The sequence below is a fragment of the Anomaloglossus baeobatrachus genome, chromosome 4 (assembly GCF_048569485.1).
Source record: "Anomaloglossus baeobatrachus isolate aAnoBae1 chromosome 4, aAnoBae1.hap1, whole genome shotgun sequence".
Taxonomy (NCBI): Eukaryota; Metazoa; Chordata; class Amphibia; order Anura; family Aromobatidae; genus Anomaloglossus; species Anomaloglossus baeobatrachus.
This window is the reverse complement of record NC_134356.1, coordinates 507,889,449-507,908,795: the sequence shown is the minus strand read 5'-3', so window position 1 is coordinate 507,908,795 and position 19,347 is coordinate 507,889,449. Positions and strand designations below refer to the sequence as shown.

General features: G+C 42.4%; 1 protein-coding gene across 4 annotated transcripts in view; it reads right to left on the bottom strand.

Annotated features, from left to right (window-relative positions):
• The window catches only part of PDE8A (phosphodiesterase 8A), a 530,734-nt gene that overhangs the window by 100,593 nt on the left and 410,794 nt on the right, over nucleotides 1-19,347 (bottom strand). For all 4 annotated transcript variants that reach the window (XM_075345839.1, XM_075345840.1, XM_075345838.1 and 1 more), the window contains 3 exons: nucleotides 15,427-15,617; nucleotides 12,047-12,103; nucleotides 2,376-2,433 (listed from right to left, as the gene is read on the bottom strand). In XM_075345839.1, coding sequence (XP_075201954.1) covers nucleotides 2,376-2,433; nucleotides 12,047-12,103; nucleotides 15,427-15,617 — 306 coding nt within the window. The remainder of the gene's footprint in view (nucleotides 1-2,375; nucleotides 2,434-12,046; nucleotides 12,104-15,426; nucleotides 15,618-19,347) is intronic.

Here is a 19,347-nt window from a genome sequence, read left to right as displayed (position 1 = left end):
ATCAAGCGAAAACATCTGGATGCCCTAAACTCAATCCACATAGGCAAGCAAAAAAAAAAAAAAAAACCCCAATACCCATGCAAACATATGAAATACACCTAATGAGAACCTGATAGCAGGTACATACTGTCCGATTTACAGGCAGCATATATGAGAACCAGGGTGTTTGATTACAGCCATATATGCCTAAAAGTCGATGGGTACCGAGCCGTACAGGAGAATAGTCAGACAGTCGAGATCCTAGCGGCTACTCCCACACCACTCACCTTGAATGATCAGTCTCTCCCTATCTGCGCACGCATTAAAAAACCTGTCACCACAGGTAGGAAGAAGCCGCGGGGACCTGGCTGTCCAAATAGTCTTCCATGCGGCTTGGTCACCAGCAGCTATTAAACTATAATTTCAGAGTTCAAAGCAACCTGCCACCAGATTTGGGTCCTATAAGCTGCAACCACCAGTGAGCTCTTATATACAGCATTCTAACATGCTGTATATAAGAGCCCAGGCCGCTGTGTAGAACATAAAAATCACTTTATAATACTCACCTAAGGGGCGATGCAGACTGGTCGGATGGGTGTCTCCATTCTCCAGTACCGGCGCCTCCTCTTTTGGCCATCTTTGTCCTCCTTCTTCTGAAGCGTGGGTGCATGACGCATCCTACGTCATCCACACTCTCTAGCATTGCGGTGTATTTTCCATATTGAAGAAAAACCCCTTTTAAAGCATCCACCAAAAAGAAGAACACTCTCCAGTAAACAGGTCTTTCAGTATCTAAATCTACCATAAAGAAAAGGCTTCATGAACGCATATAGAGAGGATTCACCACAAGGTGCAAACCATTGATCAGCCTTAAAAATAGAAAGGCCATATTACACTTTGTCCAAAAACATCTTAAGAAGCCAGCACAGTTCTGGAAAATCATACTTTGGACAAATGAAACCAAGATCAACCTGTACTAGAATGATGAAAAGAAGAAAGTAAGGCGAAGGCTTGGGACGGCTCATAATCCAAAGCACAGCACATCCTCTGTAAAACATGGTGGAGGTAGTTTGATGGCCCGGGATGCATGGCTTCCAATGGCACTGGGTCACTAGTGTATATTGATTGGACGGCGCTTCACAGCACAGAAAAACTACCCATAACAACTGCAAAAGCAACCCAGGAGTTTTATAAGTTGAAGAAGTGCAATATTCGGCAATGGCAGAGTCTATCACCAGATCTCAACTCATTTGAACACGTATTTCACATGCTTAAAGGGGCTGTCCACTAATTGAACATTGATGGGCTATCCTTAGGATAGGTTATCAATGTCTGATTGGCTGGGATCTGACACCAGGCATCCCCCTTGATCAGCTGCTCTCTGTGCTGGTGGCTGTAGCAGGACAACGAAAATGGAGCTGCCCAGTCTTCTGACAGCCGGGTAATACAAATCCTCCTCCTATTCCAATCAATAGAACGCAGATTAGAAGACAGGGCAACACTGGAACAGAGTATGTCTAGCTGCCTGCTGCCACCACCGGCACCGAGGGCAGCTGATCGGTGGTGATGCCGGGTGTGAGACTGAAGCCGATCAGACATCCATCAATGGTTTAGTAGTGGACAACCTCTTTAAGGCAGAAGGACCCACAAACAAGCAACAACTGAAGTTAGCTGCAGAAAGCATCACAAAGGAGGAAACTCAGGGTTTGTCTGAAGTCTGGACGCCATGGATGTTATCAGTCATTGCCTACAAAGGATTCTCTGCATAGCATTAAAAATGAAGATTTTATTTATGGGGAACTAAATTTGTCCAATTACTTCTGAGCCCTTGACATGAGGAGGCTTTGTTGAAAAATGGTTGCAGTTCCTAAAAGTGTCACAGGATATTTTGTGCAACCCCTGTAATTAAACCTGCAAGTCTACACTTCAATTGCATCTCAGCGTCATTTTAAATAAAATATAGTGGCGCGCAGAGGCCAAATCACGAAGATTGTCACTGTCCAAATATGTCTGCACCTAACTGTATATGGCTGTAATCAGTCAGGGTCTGATATTTGCTAAAGGAGGAAACCACAAAAAACTAGACAAACAAAAGCAGCAAAATTCAATAATAAAATCGGGCACTTAATATATTCTGGTTTGAATCAAGTTAGGCACAGTTTAGAAACACTACTTTCTATATGTTGGGTTCCCCATTACCACAGTCTTACAAAATTGATAACAAAATGACATTAGCCGACTGCACATAACGCAACTCCATTGTTAAGAATTCTAAATTCACAGAATGTGAACAATCACTTTAGCATAATCTGAAAGCTACAGGCCAAACTGTGAAGAACTGGGCTACTTTCTAATAGGACAGTAAATCTCAGGCACAATCTTCTCCGTGCACATACCCTGGTAAATCCAGCAGAAATTAGAGGCATTATCGACGTTTCATCTCGATCACTTTGTCTTCAATGGCAGGACATGGAAAATAAAAGGGAAAAGTGTTAGCAGAATAAGCATTATCTGTCACATAGCCACTGTTCCAACATCATTAATCTTGGGAGATGAATACATGTCACTTAACATGTAAATATTAGTATGTCTGGCTAGTTCTAACTAGGATGCAATATTAAAGCAATTTGGGCTCTTGAATGATCCTTAAAGGGAACTTAACATGCGATTCATGTTGCCCAAACCTTTAATCAGAGCCAAAGTATTTCAGAGAAAATATATTATACAGACCCAACCAGGGACAACTCGAGTCCGGCCGGCTCTTCCCAGCACCACTCTGGGGGATTGATAAGTCTCCCACTATAGGAGTAGCACTGGGAAGAGTTGGCTTGGGGATTTTTTCATGTGGTACACAAAGTCATTTTTTTCATATATTTTTAAACAACATGTATTAGTCCCACAGGGAGATTTGAACTTGGGATTTTTTTTACAGCTGGGATAAATACACTGCTTGATTTATGCAGCCTGTTAGATCCGGCAGGGTCTAATAGGCTTTGGTTCAACACATTGTAGTTGCATTGACTGGGGAGTTAACAATCAGAGTACCTATGTTAAACGCCTTAGTTATCAAAGAAAACTATGGACTTCACCATTCAAGAGGATAAACAGCTGGGCACAACAGCAGTTGTCCACAAGGGTTAAGGGATGGTCTAGTTTATTTTTATAAAAGTATTATTACACATTCTCCACTTTTGTGAAGTGTAGCCCACATTTAATGCTGTCTTTTTCACACAACTTCACAATATGGAAGTTGATGGAGGAGCATGTGACCAGACAACCCCTAAATCTTCCCTAATTAAAACGCTGTACAGTTTTCCAATTGGAGGAGAGTGATGGACAGGTCTGGTTACATGCGCCTTCCACCAGCAGCCATTGTATGGACAGGGGAATTGTGCGGTGTGTGAGGAAAGCTGCACTAAAGAGTAACACAAGCTGTAACACTAGAAAGGGCCAGAAAGTCCCCAGCACACCAGTTTAAATAAAAATAAAAAGTGGACAGCTCCTCTAAAGGGCATCTGTAACCCTCAAGCACAATCACACACAATCATATAGAGGACTTAAGGCCTATAGAAGTCATACCTGTTGTATAGATTTCACTACTTTAGTTTTACATAAATTTGCTTTATTGCAAATGTAAATGAGGGGTCTTTGCTGCGCCCTTGGTGTGCCCTAGGGCTCAATGTACTGTACCAAGCCTATGTAACAGAAAATACCCAAGAGTGACATTCTAAAAAATACACTCCTCAAATTGCTCAAAGCCCTTCACGTGCTTCACAGGAATTAGAGCAATGTGGAAGAAAAAAATAATGGAAATTTAAGGTTTTTTTCCACAGAAATAATACTTTAACATTTTCACAAGGGTAACAGGAGAAAATGCACTATACAATTTGTTGTGTAATTTGTCTGGAGTATGCAGATACCCCATATGTTGTGGATAATTACTGTTTGAGCGCACGGCAGGGCTCGGAAGGAAAGGACTTTTGGATAGCAATCTCAGCTGGAATCGATAGAGAACGCCATGCCACATTTGAAGCGCTCTGACACGCCAGAACAGCAGAAACTTCCCATTTTTTTTTAATTACACCTCCAGAGGACTTTATCTAGGGGATTGGTGAGCATTTTTAACTCTCAGGTGATTCACAGAATTGTATAACATTGGGTTGAGTAAATTAAAATGACCATTTTTCCTACTAAAATGTTTATTTGGCGTCAAGTTTTACATTTTCAAAAGGAGTAATGGGAGAAAATGAACGGTAAAATTTGTTGTGCAATTTTTTCTGAGGTCGGCAATACCCCATATCTGGTTGAAAACTACTTTTGAGGCACAGTACAAAGCTCACTAAGGAAGGAGTACCCTATTGGACTTAAGATTTTGCTGGAATGGTTTGAGGGTGCCCTGTCACAATGTCAGAGCCCCTGAGGTGCCAGAACAGCAGAACCCCCATAAGTGACCACATCTTACAAACTACACCCCTCAAGGAATTCATCTAGAGTTGCAGGGATCATATTGACACTACAAGTGTGTCACAGAATTTTATACCATTGGGCGGTGAAAAAAAAATTAGATTTTTACCACTAAAAACTAGTTTTTGCTCCAGAGTTTACAATTTCACACAGGGAAATGGTTAAAAAAAAACACCAAACTTGTCATACAATTTCTGCTGAACGTGGCAATTACCTACATGTGGCTTTACAGTACTGCTTAAACATAAAGCGAGATTCAAGATTGAAAGAGCATTATTTGACACTTGGGGTAGAAATTTACATACAATAATTTTTGGATTCTATATACAGAGCCCCGAAGTGCCAGAAGAGCAGAATCCCTCCTTAAGTGACCCCATTTTGGAAATTACACCCCTCTAGGAATTTATCTACAGGTACAGCGGCGATTTTTACTCCATGGGCGTTTCCAGAAACAAGCAGCAATGGTGCTGAGTGATAATTGCAATTGCAATCTGCCATTGTAGTGCCCAGTACATTGTATTGCCCACACGTTGTGCCCAGCTTGTGCTCCTGGAGGAATGCACCCAAGTAAATTACATCAGTTTCCATTTAAATCTCCAAATGATCGGGTTCAGATGACGCCCCGATAGATCCATTCACTATAATGAAGCAGAAGAGTTACTCTGGACTACGTCTGGCCTCTGTTCATCGCTGTCATTTTCAGAAGTGCACAAAACTGTGGTCGACAGTGCTATTATGCAGCACTGCAAAGACTGACACTGCCGTATCATAAGACAGACTAAGTCCAAGGTGACTCCATTTACCTCATTTTAGGGAATCTTCCATCAGAAGTCTGAATCACGTATTTCAGAGATTTACTCATAAACCCCGGTATGCGCAGGATAAATGTGAACCGAGCCTTACTTCGATCTTTGGGAGGAAGAATGAATAAATTAACAGCAGGTCAAGAATTGCTTTTATTTATTTTTTTACACTGTTCACCGGGCGGTGTGAAGGGGGCTTTACACGCTACGACATCGCTAATGCGAACTCGTTGGGGTCACGGAATTGGTGATGCACATCCGGCCGCATTAGCGATGCCGTTGCGTGTGACACAAGCAATTTTGCATTGTTGCAAAAACATGCAAAATCGCTCATCAGTGACATTCGGGGTCCATTCTCAAAAATCGTTACTGCAGCAGTAACGAGGTTGTTGCTCGTTCCTGCGGCAGCACACATCGCTCCGTGTGACACCGCAGGAACGAGGAAGCTCTCCTTACCTGCCTACCGGCCGCTATGCGGAAGGAAGGAGGTGGGCGGGATGTTACGTCCCGCTCAGCTCTGCCCCTCCGCTGCTATTGGGCGGCCGCACAATGACGTCGCTGTGACGCCGCACGGACCGCCCCCTTAGAAAGGAGGCGGTTCGCCGGTCACAGCGATGTCGCCGGGCATGTAAGTATGTGTGACGGGTCTGGGCGATGTTGTGCGGCACGGGCAGCGATTGGCCCGTGTCGCACAACAGATGGGGGCGGGTACCCACACTGGCGATATCGGGACCGATATCGCAGCGTGTAAAGCCCGCTTAAGTTATTTTGTGACTATTGTTTTAGCCTGTGTGATTACAGCGATACCAGATTTTTATCCTTTTTATGTTAGGTTACTATTACACACTAAACAATGTTTCTTTTTGTTCCCCCCCCCCCCAAATTTTTTCGCACCTCTATATTCTGAGAGTTATAATTATCCCGTATTTTTACAAACACTCATGTGAGGACTTGTTTATTTGTGGGACGAGTTGAGGGTTTTTTGTTACATAACTTTTTTTTATCGCTTTCTATTCTGGTTTTTGGGAGGAGAAATGAACATAAAGCAGCAATTCAGGAATTGTTTTGTTTTATTTTCTGCCGTTCATCATGTGGTTAATTAATAAGACGGCTTTATTCTTCGGGTGAGTATGATTACAGCCATACCACATTTATGGAATTGTTTTATTGTTTATTCTTACAGTTATAGCTTTTCTATTTCTCTACAGATGGCGCAGAGTGGGGGCTTATTTTTGGTGGGACAAGATGACATTTTCAGTCATACCATTTTTATTTACATGCAACTTTCTAATTGTGTTTTATTCTGCTTTTTTCGGCGGCATGATGCAAAAGCATTGATATTTTTTTTTGCCATATTTTTTTGTTTATTTTTTATGATGCTCACTTAAGGGGCTTACCAGTGTGATAGCTTTATAGAGTTGGGCGTTCTGATTGCGGAGACACCAAATATGTGGATTTCTTTGTTTATATTTGATTTTACATGTTCTTTATCTTGTGATTTTTTTTTATCTTTTTACAATTTTTTTTAAACTTTTTAAAAGGATGGGACATCAACTTTGCCTTCCCTGATCAAATGCTCTGCCATGTTTTTGCTTGGCAGAGCATTGGAAAAGTGACCGACACACAGACAGGAGGCATGTCAGGTCCTGCTCAAGACAGGACCCCCACAGGCCTCTGCACCTGGTTGACCCTGCAGACATTTTTTGGCCTGGTGTCACCATGTAGACCATCGGCACAATGCAACTGCAATGGGAGCAGAGAGGGAGCGCCCTACCTCTACAGCCAAATTAATGCCTCCGTCACTATTAACAGCGGATTTAGAAATCTGTGTGTTAATCCCAACAGCATGTGGTCTTCAGATTACATAGCAAAAACCTGCTGACAGATTCCCTCTAACTGAATCCCCTATCCTGTATGTTCACACTGACACTGCAGGAGTAAGCTAGGGCTGTCAACCAAGCTAAAGGAAAGCATGGCAGATGCTAATTTAAGGGTTCGAATGGTGCACTGAATCCTTTGCCATGCCATGCGTAGACCAAGGACCCCTTATTTGCAAAAAAAATATTTCCATGTAGCACTAAAGTAGTGTATTCTATACTACAGCTATGATTTTTTAGGCGCCGAGTCAATTGTATGACTGTGTAAATGGATTATTTTGAGTTTTGGGGTAACAGGCTCTCTTTAACTTTCTGAACACTGTACATATAGTGCAAGTAGAAATTCTTTATAGGAATATAAAGAAATGATAAAAAAAAATATAGATGAGCTTACTGGCAAGGACAAACTAGTACAGAATAATAAGTGGAATTAGGTTTATAAGGCATGACTGCGAAAAGAAATTTCAGTAAGTAAAAGAATTATAGTTTCTCTCTATTGGGTAAAAACAATGTCAAACAATAGTAATGCCAAAATGTGTGATTCTGATTAGGTGAAAGCAGACTTATTGCCTGTGCTCTTTACTCTACAACATTATAATAACTAGCGCTTATCAGACTGACCACGTATTGTTGCAAGTTACAGTAAAAAACAGAAATTTTGATGGAAATGAGATAATGTGAAAATGATGATTATCCGTCCATCAGTCTATGGAATAGTTTCAAGGGACCCGTATGCATTATGCGCAGCTCAATGATTTTTTCAGATTTACAAAAAAAAAAAAAAAAAAAAAAAAAAAAAAGAAAGGACCGTTTTTCATCAGTATGGTGAATCCAACTTTCATCTGGTTTTGGTCTTTATATTTTTGGGGTCTGTAAGTAATCCATTATTGTGCTGTACACAATGAGCTCTGTCCACTTGAATGGGTGAGTTCTGTCCACAAAACGAAGAGTAGGATATGGCTCAGTTTTTTTTTATACAGACCATCTAATATATAAAGCTGTGTGTGTGTGTGTGTGTGTGTGTGTGTGTGTGTGTGTGTGTGTGTGTGTGTGTACAAATTTTGCACACTCACACTTCTGGACCCAGAGAGCGTCATAGGCTATGTTTTGAGGGGAAATTTTAACCCCGCGCTTTACAGTTATTCACCAAAAAAGCTGCCTCCATTAAAGCAAATGAAGCTGGGAGCCACAGTGCAGCCAGAACTTCAGAATAATGCGCAGCCACACCCTTAAATGGAATGTTGGCATGTCACAATGCAGCCAGGGAAAGAAGAGGGACACAGACAGGGAAAGAGGCAGATACAGACAGGGTAAGAAACAGACATAAACCGGGTAAGAGACAGACACAAAGAGACAGAAACAGACAAAGAGACAGACTGACAGGGAAAGAGAGACAGGGAAAGAGAGGGAAAGAGAGAGACAGATTAAGAGACAGAGACAGGTAAAGAGACAGAGACAGGTAAAGAGACAGAGACAGGTAAAGAGACAGAGACAGGTAAAGAGACAGAGACAGGTAAAGAGACAGAGACAGGTAAAGAGACAGAGACAGGTAAAGAGACAGAGACAGGTAAAGAGACAGAGACAGGTAAAGAGACAGAGACAGGTAAAGAGACAGACAGGTAAAGAGACAGAGACAGGGAAAGAGACAGAGACAGGGAAAGAGACAGAGACAGGGAAAGAGACAGAGACAGGGAAAGAGACAGAGACAGGGAAAGAGACAGAGACAGGGAAAGAGACAGAGACAGGGAAAGAGACAGAGACAGGGAAAGAGACAGAGACAGGGAAAGAGACAGAGACAGGGAAAGAGACAGAGACAGGGAAAGAGACAGAGACAGGGAAAGAGACAGAGACAGGGAAAGAGACAGAGACAGGGAAAGAGACAGAGACAGGGAAAGAGACAGAGACAGGGAAAGAGACAGAGACAGGGAAAGAGACAGAGACAGGGAAAGAGACAGAGACAGGGAAAGAGACAGAGACAGGGAAAGAGACAGAGACAGGGAAAGAGACAGAGACAGGGAAAGAGACAGAGACAGGGAAAGAGACAGAGACAGGGAAAGAGACAGAGACAGGGAAAGAGACAGAGACAGGGAAAGAGACACAGACAGGGAAAGAGACAGAGACAGGGAAAGAGACACAGACAGGGAAAGAGACACAGACAGGGAAAGAGACAGAGACAGGGAAAGAGACACAGACAGGGAAAGAGACACAGACAGGGAAAGAGACACAGACAGGGAAAGAGACACAGACAGGGAAAGAGACACAGACAGGGAAAGAGACACAGACAGGGAAAGAGACACAGACAGGGAAAGAGACACAGACAGGGAAAGAGACACAGACAGGGAAAGAGACACAGACAGGGAAAGAGACACAGACAGGGAAAGAGACACAGACAGGGAAAGAGACACAGACAGGGAAAGAGACACAGACAGGGAAAGAGACACAGACAGGGAAAGAGACACAGACAGGGAAAGAGACACAGACAGGGAAAGAGACACAGACAGGGAAAGAGACACAGACAGGGAAAGAGACACAGACAGGGAAAGAGACACAGACAGGGAAAGTGACAGACAGGGAAAGTGACAGACAGGGAAAGTGACAGACAGGGAAAGTGACAGACAGGGAAAGTGACAGACAGGGAAAGTGACAGACAGGGAAAGTGACAGACAGGGAAAGTGACAGACAGGGAAAGTGACAGACAGGGAAAGTGACAGACAGGGAAAGTGACAGACAGGGAAAGTGACAGACAGGGAAAGTGACAGACAGGGAAAGTGACAGACAGGGAAAGTGACAGACAGGGAAAGTGACAGACAGGGAAAGTGACAGACAGGGAAAGTGACAGACAGGGAAAGTGACAGACAGGGAAAGTGACAGACAGGGAAAGTGACAGAGATAGATAGACAGACAGACAGGGAAAGAGATTGAAACAGACAGAGAAAGAGACAGACAGTCAGATACAGACAGGGACAGAGATAGACAGACAAAGATAGAGAGAGAGAGATAGATATATACAGAGGGGGAGACAGACATTATAATTACATTTATATCTATTTGTTTTGTGTTTTTTGTGTGCAGAATACATTTTTGTTAATACATTCTATTTTGTTAACAGCAGTTATTAACCCGGGCGAAGCCGGGTAGTACAGCTAGTAGACTATATAGTGTCAGTGTGCAATGAAAAACACTAACAGCACACAACAAAACACCATGTGAACATGAACTAAAAGTACATAAAGTACACTCTACATATCTAGAATGAAATGAGACTGTCATCCTAAAAGTAATATTATTTATCTTAGTGCTCTTATAAAATCACGGCATAGTACCTTCATGGTCTCCTATTGTAAAAATGTTGATTTGCAATATCAACTTTTCAACACATATCTTTAAAACAGATATATACCAGGATAGGACTATCAAAAAGTAGATTGTCCATTTACATAAGAAATAGTTCATCAATGTATATGCTGAACGTACACCCAAATGTGATGTGAAGAGTCTAACCTAGTGGTCATGCCAAGGTACCACTTACTGAAGAATCAAATTATGTCAATTATTGCAGATATTAATAATTTCTATGTAAAAATATCCAAAATTGCCTCTTCAGAGAGGAAGAGAGCTTAAAGTCTAGTCCAAAATATTGGAAATAATCAATCCTAAAAGTTAATATCGACCCTTGCCATATGACCAGATGTAAGAAACTTGTCATATCTTATAACTCATTGTGTAGTGAACTAGGGTTTATCTGAAAGGAAAGCCTAATAAAAAAGCAAACATTTATGGCAGAAAATTACCATATTATAAACAAGATATTATGGAGCAGTTTCGGAGCAATTAGGGGGGATTGTGAAAGGGGACATAGTATAGCATGGGGTGGGAGGGACTTTATGCAGAGAGGCAGTGTGGGGGGGAGATTTTGTAAAATGACAGTGTAAGGGTATATGTTGGAGTGGGTCAGTGTGAGGGGTGCATTATGGAAAGAGCCAGTGTGTGGGGTGGATATTATTGAGATGGCAAGACTCTCATTGTGTGCACCTGTAGAGAAAGGCTTGTCACTCAAGGGCAGAGGGCGAGGAGAAGTTTGTCCGCCTAGTCTCCAGTGCAGCTCGGTCCCTGGCGACTCAAAGCATTGGTGTTTCAAAGTCAAACATGCCAGGCTGAGACCACGCAGCCAATGTCTGATACATGCTGACCACAGATAGACCAGCATGTATCAGCTGTCAGGTTCTCTTCAATACCAAAGACAACATAGCAAAAGTGTATCATTGAGAAGACCAGCAGAGCTGCAGTAGATAAATCAGTGTTTATTAAACCTTCAGTAGTCAGCCAGTAAGTGATACATCGCTGGCATCATGGTCTTTGTTCTTATTTTATGCTGCTCTCAGATGAGGCAGCAAAACTCTGGTGACAAATGCACTTTAAAGATAGTAATTAATATACGGAAATCTCTGGTGACTGCACCCCTCATTTTTATTTATCAAGGATATAAAAAGGTTAAAAAAATGTAAAGATTTCTCCAAATCTTCAAGTTAGCACGGAAATAAGCCGTCATAGTGGGAGAGTTATTGTGAGGGCATGAGCGCCATGGCTGACCAATCACTGAGATGTCAGTATGGGGAAGGACTATCACTCTACACACACACACACACACACACACACACGTATATCAAGGCGCCTAACTATACACATAAAAGACAATTATTTTTAATTATAAGATCTACACTACAAATTAAAAATAAAACCCCCTGCCAACCTCAAGTTGTAAAGCACTATTGTCGTCTTCCAGTTTCTCTATTGATTTCTCCACTTGAACGGTTGAAGGTTCTTTTAAATAATAGTATATCCAAAAAGTTTTGTGTTTTAAATAAAAATAAAAAAAAATGATTTTAGAAAAGAAATTATAATGCAGTTTATACTGACGCTTACCTTCTAACTACAGCAATGATGACAGAGTTTTCTGACGGTTTTGTAGCTCTGATGGACCTTAAATATGGCAAAAAAAAAAAGAGAAATATTCAGTAATAATATCCTGAAAATCCAATGTGGCCAAGATCGTCAATTCAGTGCACAATATAAACATAAAAAGATCACAATTCGCTTCCAATGACTCTGGCTGATGTTGCGCACGCATGATAGAAGTAGATTTCCCTTCATGACATACTGAAGATGCTGCTGAGCTAAAGAAATTCTACTGCAGAGAACACGTGTCTGGTTCAAGACCCTAAATATATGAGATGGACAACGCATACTAATACAAACACCTGGAAATCAAACACTGTCCGTAACTGCACGCGTGTATGACTACACACCAGTCTACTGTGGTTGGGGTGATTGGGAGGAACAACTGTTACTGAAGTGGGTTACAAGAGGTTGTCTGAGAAATGTAATAAATTAAATTAATACTACACATTTAAATATTAAAAATGCTTCTAAATATTTTTTTTCCCTCATCAAAAATGTATACTTTATCTACTGCATAATTTCAGGATTTTAAAAGTGGCAACTGCCATCAATGACAGCCCGTCCTACATTAAATACACAACAGGACTAAAGGAGAAGATGAACACCCTTTAAATGACTTAAAAAAAATCATTTCACTCAGCCTCACCATTTTAATGTGTCTGTCTCATGGTTCACGCAGCCTGTTCTACTGTGTGTCTCAAATTAAATTTAGGATGGGCTGAATAGATTTATGGCAGCTGCCATCTTTGAAAATTCTGACAGAACGCAGTAGATATAATTGGCAAAAAGGCATGCTTTAAGTATTAAGAAAAAAAGGTTAAATATTTAAATGTCTATTATTTAATTGGACATTTATTCATATTATTTCATTTTTCGGAGAACCCATTTAACTCCGTCACGACTGATGACATACATGTACCTCCTCGCCCGTGTCCCTGACTTTGATGCAGACACACACACAGCGTTCGCATCTTTTCCAACACTTGACAGATGAGCTAATCTTGACTTCCATTATGTTCGTTTCTTGAGTCAAATGCATTTGAGTGTCCAAACTGATCGATTCGAGTATTTGAGCTTCTTGGTACTCGCTCATCACTAGTTAAGACACATTTTAAATGTTGGAGCACCTTAAAGCAAACGTTATAATATACTGGGTGGAGCTTTTAAGTATATATAATGTGACAATGCTCAATGCCTGATTTTCTCCTTTTTGTATTTATCCTCTCACACATTGGTCTCAAGTAGTTGGAACCCAAAATTGGAAGAAAACTGTGAAAGTCTGGCACATGGAGAGGTCCATGCATTAATCAGCTAACAAAGGTCGATTTTGGGACATACTATAATTAAAGACATCATAATCAGAGTCTTAAAGATAGATATTAACATATGTAACGTCTAGTGATTGCACCACTCAACTTTATGTATTTATCATGGTCGTTAAAAGATTAAAGATTTCGTGAATCTCCAAGTTATTGTGGAAGTGCTGTCATTAACGTCAGAAGCACGCTGCAGTAAGATCCAAAAAATTAATAATTTTAACCCCTGAAAAATGTTTTTGAGAGGCATTGTACTTTATATGTTCGTAATAAATTTAGATCCATAGGTTTTGGATTTATTTTAAAAAAATATACGGTATGTCTGAAATTTGACAACAATTTAGAAATATTAGTTCTCAAACTTTGGATTTTTATACCATTTAAGAGGACATGTCAAGAGGTTTTGTGCTTATTTTATTCCGGTTTGTTAGTTTTTTTAAAATCTAACATGCTCTTTAAGGCTATGTGCGCACGTTGCGTTGTGTCCATGCTGAAAAATCTGCAGAGATTTGGCAGCACATGTGCGCTTCAAGTCGCTGCAGAAACACTGCGTAATGGATGCCGTGTGTCTGCAGAATAGATGCCGATTTCATGCGCTCTGGATGCTGCCTCTCCCATAGACAGAGTGGGAGCAGCATCCAAAGCACACCAAATAAGTGGCATGTTACTTTTTTGAGCGCAGCGATTTGGATCAAAATTTCAGCATGCAAATCGCTGCGCTCTCAAACGCAATGTGCAGATGGATTATGCACAATCTTCACATAATGTGCTAGGTAACCTCTCCTTAACAACGAGTCCTTAACAACGGATTCCCCTGAGCAAGTAGCTATTGGAGGTGACGTGAACTTTACTTTGCAACAAATCCTTCACTACGCCTTTTCAACTCATGTAATGATTGGATGCGGGGGTTCTCCTGCTTGGCGACGAGTCCTTAGTTACATTCTTCGCTATGCTTGCTGATAGGACATGACGTGTATAACAGTGGTGTTTCATGGGAACTCAAGGTGGAGGCGTCACTACATGGACATTTTCTATTGGATATCTGCACTATATAGTGGGACCTTTCTTGATCTTACCTCACTCCTGGAAAAAGCGCTACACAGCGCGAAACGTGCGTCGGAGAGGGTGTGGGACACTTCTTCATTCTGTGTGATACCCCGTAGGTATATTGGTTGTTACTTTGCTATTTTCTGCTTTGTCTTAGTTTTATTATCATAGCACACTTGTGTCATTATATACTGCTATAGCTACATTCATATACCATCACTATTTTTCATACGGGCTGATATTTATTACAACAATGATTATGTGTAATTTATGGTGTTCCCAACATAATAACGAGATCTATATTTTTTTAACCCCTTCTGTGGGGCTTGCTTCCCTGAGACATCCTATGTATGTTTTTATATTTTATAATCAATAAAAAATAATTTTTTTATATTGACTGATTTTCTCTTTGTCGGTGATTTATAATTCTATTGTGGATTTGTTCCTTAATACATATATTTTTTGGTGTTGAAACTTTATTAAACAGCAATTCTGACATGAGCTTTCAAAGTATGTACACCAGCCTCATCAGGTCTAAGAGACTTATTTAATAGTGTTTTGCAGACTGTCTTATGAAATTTGGCAACAGGTCCCCTTTCGAATGATCGAGTTGAAATGTATAGTCTGCCTTTATCTGCAGGTGTTTGTTTTGTATTTCCTCGTCTGAAACAGACTAAAATTAGGGGGTATTACAACTTTCCAAAAGCAAATTCCAGGACTATGCATTTGGAAATCCTTGTAAGTGTAAGTCCAATTTTCCTAGGAGATGACATCCAGCATTATACATTTTTCAGGCCCAAGGTAGTCATTTACTCGCACCTACAGAGAAGAATCTTTACCTAGATTCAGCCATAAAAAAAATATTTTTTTCATTTTCATTCAGTTTCAATACCCACAAAGTGATTTCCCTAAAATTTCAATGAATTTGTGGTTTACATTCATGTTTGCAAAATATGAGTAGTTAAAAAAAGCATTCCTTACCTGCATAGAGCTTCTGCATCAAAACACCGTGAGTGTCGATGATCGATAATGATAATTTCATGATGTTTATCTAAAAAGCTTTCCAAAGCAGATTCTGGTGTCTTGGCAATATTAGATTTAAAGCCCGCTTTCTCACATGCACAACAGAATCCATTACTCTGGCTATCTTCTTTGGCAAATACTAAAAGTACCTAAAGTAAGAGAATTGAAATAAAAAAAAGAAATAAAAGGGTTTTTTTTAATAATAAAACTAATATTTTCATCTGTTAAGAAATTAATTTTAAAGCAATCAAATGGTTTTTATACACTTCATGATGAGGGGGTTGTCCCTTTAATTAAAGGGATTGTGCACTACTAGGAAAGCCCCTTTTGATTCCACATAATTCCCCCAGGTAAAATAAAAAAAAAGCCTGTACTCGCGTCCGCGGCTGGAGCGGCTCCAGTGGTGCAGAGGCTCACGAAACGTAACGTCAGGAGAGCACCACATCCAATCAGAGCCGCCTTCCGTCTCCCCACTTTGGGACACAGGAGTAATCAACAGGAAGCGAATGACAGCCGCAGCGCTCACTTCCTGTTGATTAACTCATTTGTCTGAAGGCGGGAAGAGAGAAGTCGGCAGTGATTGGATGGGGATCTTGTGTGACGTCACAACGCCATTTGAGCCCCGGCACTATTGGAACCACACCAGCCATAGAGGAGAGTATAGGCTTTTTTTTATTTTACTTGGGAAAAACATGTGGAAACAAAAGGAATTGTCCTAGTAGTGGACAAGTCTTTGGGGCACTTTGCACACTACGACATCGCAAGTGCAATGTCGGAGGGGTCATGTCGAAAGTGACGCACATCCGGCGTCGCACTCGACAATGTAGTGTGTAAATCCTAGATGATACGATTAACGAGCCCAAAATCGTCGTAATCGTATCATCTGTGTAGTGTCTGGGAATTCCATAATTACGCGACTGCGACAGGTACGATGTTGTTCCTCGCTCCTGCGGCAGCACACATCGCTGTGTGTGAAGCTGCATGAGCGAGGAACATCTCCTACCTGCGTCCTGCAGCTCACGCCGGCTATGCGGAAGGACAGAGGTGGGCGGGATGTTTACGTCCCGTTCATCTCCCCCCCCTCCGCTTCTATTGGCCGCCTGCCGTGTGACGGCCCCTAAAAATATCTTGTGCAAGCAATTACCTTCATAAGGCTAGTTTCACACTTGCGTTGAACGGTATCAGTTGCATTGCGTTGTGTGACGGATGCAACGGATGTGTTGCATATAGTGGCACAACGGATCGTACAAAACAACGGAATCAGCCTTTTTTTTTTTTTGTTACACAGTTTCACTGGCGGCAGACTATTGTGAACGATCAGCTGATCGCTCCCAGCAGCCGGGTGATCAGCCGATCGCTCCCAGCAGCCGGGTGATCAGCCGATCGCTCCCAGCAGCCGGGTGATCAGCCGATCGCTCCCAGCAGCCGGGTGATCAGCCGATCGCTCCCAGCAGCCGGGTGATCAGCCGATCGCTCCCAGCAGCCGGGTGATCAGCTGATCGCTCCCAGCGCCGGGTGATCAGCTGATCGCTCCCAGCACGGGGGGGGGGGGGGGGAGGGGGGTAGTAAACTGATCACTCCCAGCGCCGGGTGATCAGCTAATCGCTCGGCCGCCGAGAATGTGTGCGGGGGGCGGAGTGCGGAGTGAGTGGAGCCGAGCGGGGCCATGGCGCTGAGGACAGGTGAGTGGGAGTGTGTGTCTATGTGTATGTGTATATATATATACACACACACACACACACACACACGGAGTGGAGTGCGGGAGGGGGCGGAGCCGATCGGGGAAGTGTCAGGCTCCCTGCACACGTGGCCAGGGTAAATATCGGGTAAAGCACTTTGCTTGGTTACCCGATAATTACCTTAGTTACAGGTCCAGGGAGCCAGAGAGAGCATGCGCAGTGAAATCCTAAGGATTCCGCTGCTCAAAAAAAAAGTTACATGCTGCGTTCCTCCCGCTCGGCGGAAGCAACGCAGCGTCGCCCAACGGAAGCAACGCAGGTCCTTTTGGCACAATCCGTCATCCATACAAGTCTATGGGAAACAGCGGAATCCGTTAATGGATTCCGCTGTTTTCCAAAAGGGCGGATTGTGACGGAAGGAAAACAACGCAAGTGTGAAAGTACCCTTAGTCACACGCTTAGTCAACGGAAGTCAATCTGTGTGTAATCTAAGTGTACCAGGGTCTGTCAGTATATAGACATCTTTTCTGAAAGGCCACAGAGGCTGTAACACCATTAAGCAAGAATCACAACTAACCAAACAACACCATGAAAACCAAGGAGATCTCCAAACAAGTCAAGGAGAAAGTTGATGAAAAGTACAAGTTTGGGTTGGGTTCTAAAAAAAAAAATAATAAATCCCAATCTCAGATGATCCCCCGGAGCACCATCAGATCCATTATCAACTGGAAACAACATGGCCTACAACAAACTTACCAAGAGAGGGCCGCTCACCAAAACTCTCACCCTGGGCAAGGAGGGAATTAATCAGAGAGGCAGCACAGAGACCAAAGTTAACCATGAAGGGGCTGAACAGTTCCCAAGTAGAGACTGGAGTATCTGTCCATATGACCACAATAAGCCGTACACTCCATAGAGCTGGCCTTTATGGAAGACTGTCCAGATAAAAACCTTTACCTACAACCAAAAATTGGAAAGCTTGTTTTGATTTTACAAAAGACATGTGGGAGACTTCATAAATGTATAGAGGAAGGTGCTGTGATCAGATGAGACCAAAATTGAAATTTTTTGCCACTAAAGATAAACGCTATGTCTAGCGCCAAGACAACACACAGCTCATTACCCCAAGAACATCATCCCCACGGTGAAACATGGTGGAGACAGCATCATGAGGTGGGGATGTTTTTTGGCAGCAGGGACAGGGAAAATTGTCAAAGTCAAGGGGAAGATGGATGGTTATTCTTAGGCAAAACCTGTTTTCGTGATTTCAGATTGGGACAGAGGTTCACCTTACAACAAGACAATAACCCAAAGAAAACTGCTAAAGCAATTCTCAAGTGGTATAAGGAGAAACATTTAAATGTATTGCAATGGCCTAGTCAAAGCCCAGACCTTAGTCCAATTGTGAATCTGTGGTCAGACTAAAGGGGGCTTTACCCGCTGTGATATCGCTAACGATCATACCCGACCCCGACGGTCGTGCGTCACGGGCAAATCGCTGCCCGTGGCGCACAACATCGCTAACACCCGTCACACGGACTTACCTGCCTACCGACATCGCTGTAGCCGGTGAACCGGTTCCTTTCTAAGGGGTGGTTCGTGCGGCGTCAAAGCGACGTCACACGGCAGCCGTCCAATAGAAGTGGAGGGGCGGTAATGAGCAGGCGGAATATCCCGCCCACCTCCTTCCTCATTGCCGGCGGCCGCAGGTACGATGTAGTTCCTCGTTCCTGCGGTGTCACACATAGCGATAAGTGCTGCCGCAGGAACGACGGCGTCCTGCAACAGCAACGATATTCGGGAAAGGAACGATGCATCAACGATCAGGTGAGTAATTTTGATAGTTAACGGTCGTTCATGCGTTTCACACGCAACGTCGTCGCTAACGGGACCGGATGTGCGTCACAAATTCCATGACCCCAACGACATCTCGTTAGTGATGTCGTTGCGTGTAAAGCGGCCTTTAGAGAGTTGTTCCCCAGAGAAAACCATGTAACTTGAAAACTTTGGAGCAGTTTTGCCTAGAGGAATGGGAAAAAATCCTTGGGGCAAGAAGAGGAAAGCTCAGATACTTATCCAAAGAGACTTGCAGCTGTAATTGAGGCAAAAGGGGCTCTACAAAATACAGATTTTAGGGGAGTGAATAGTTATGCACACTAAAGTTATTTTCTCCTATTTATTGTTTATTTTACAATACAAT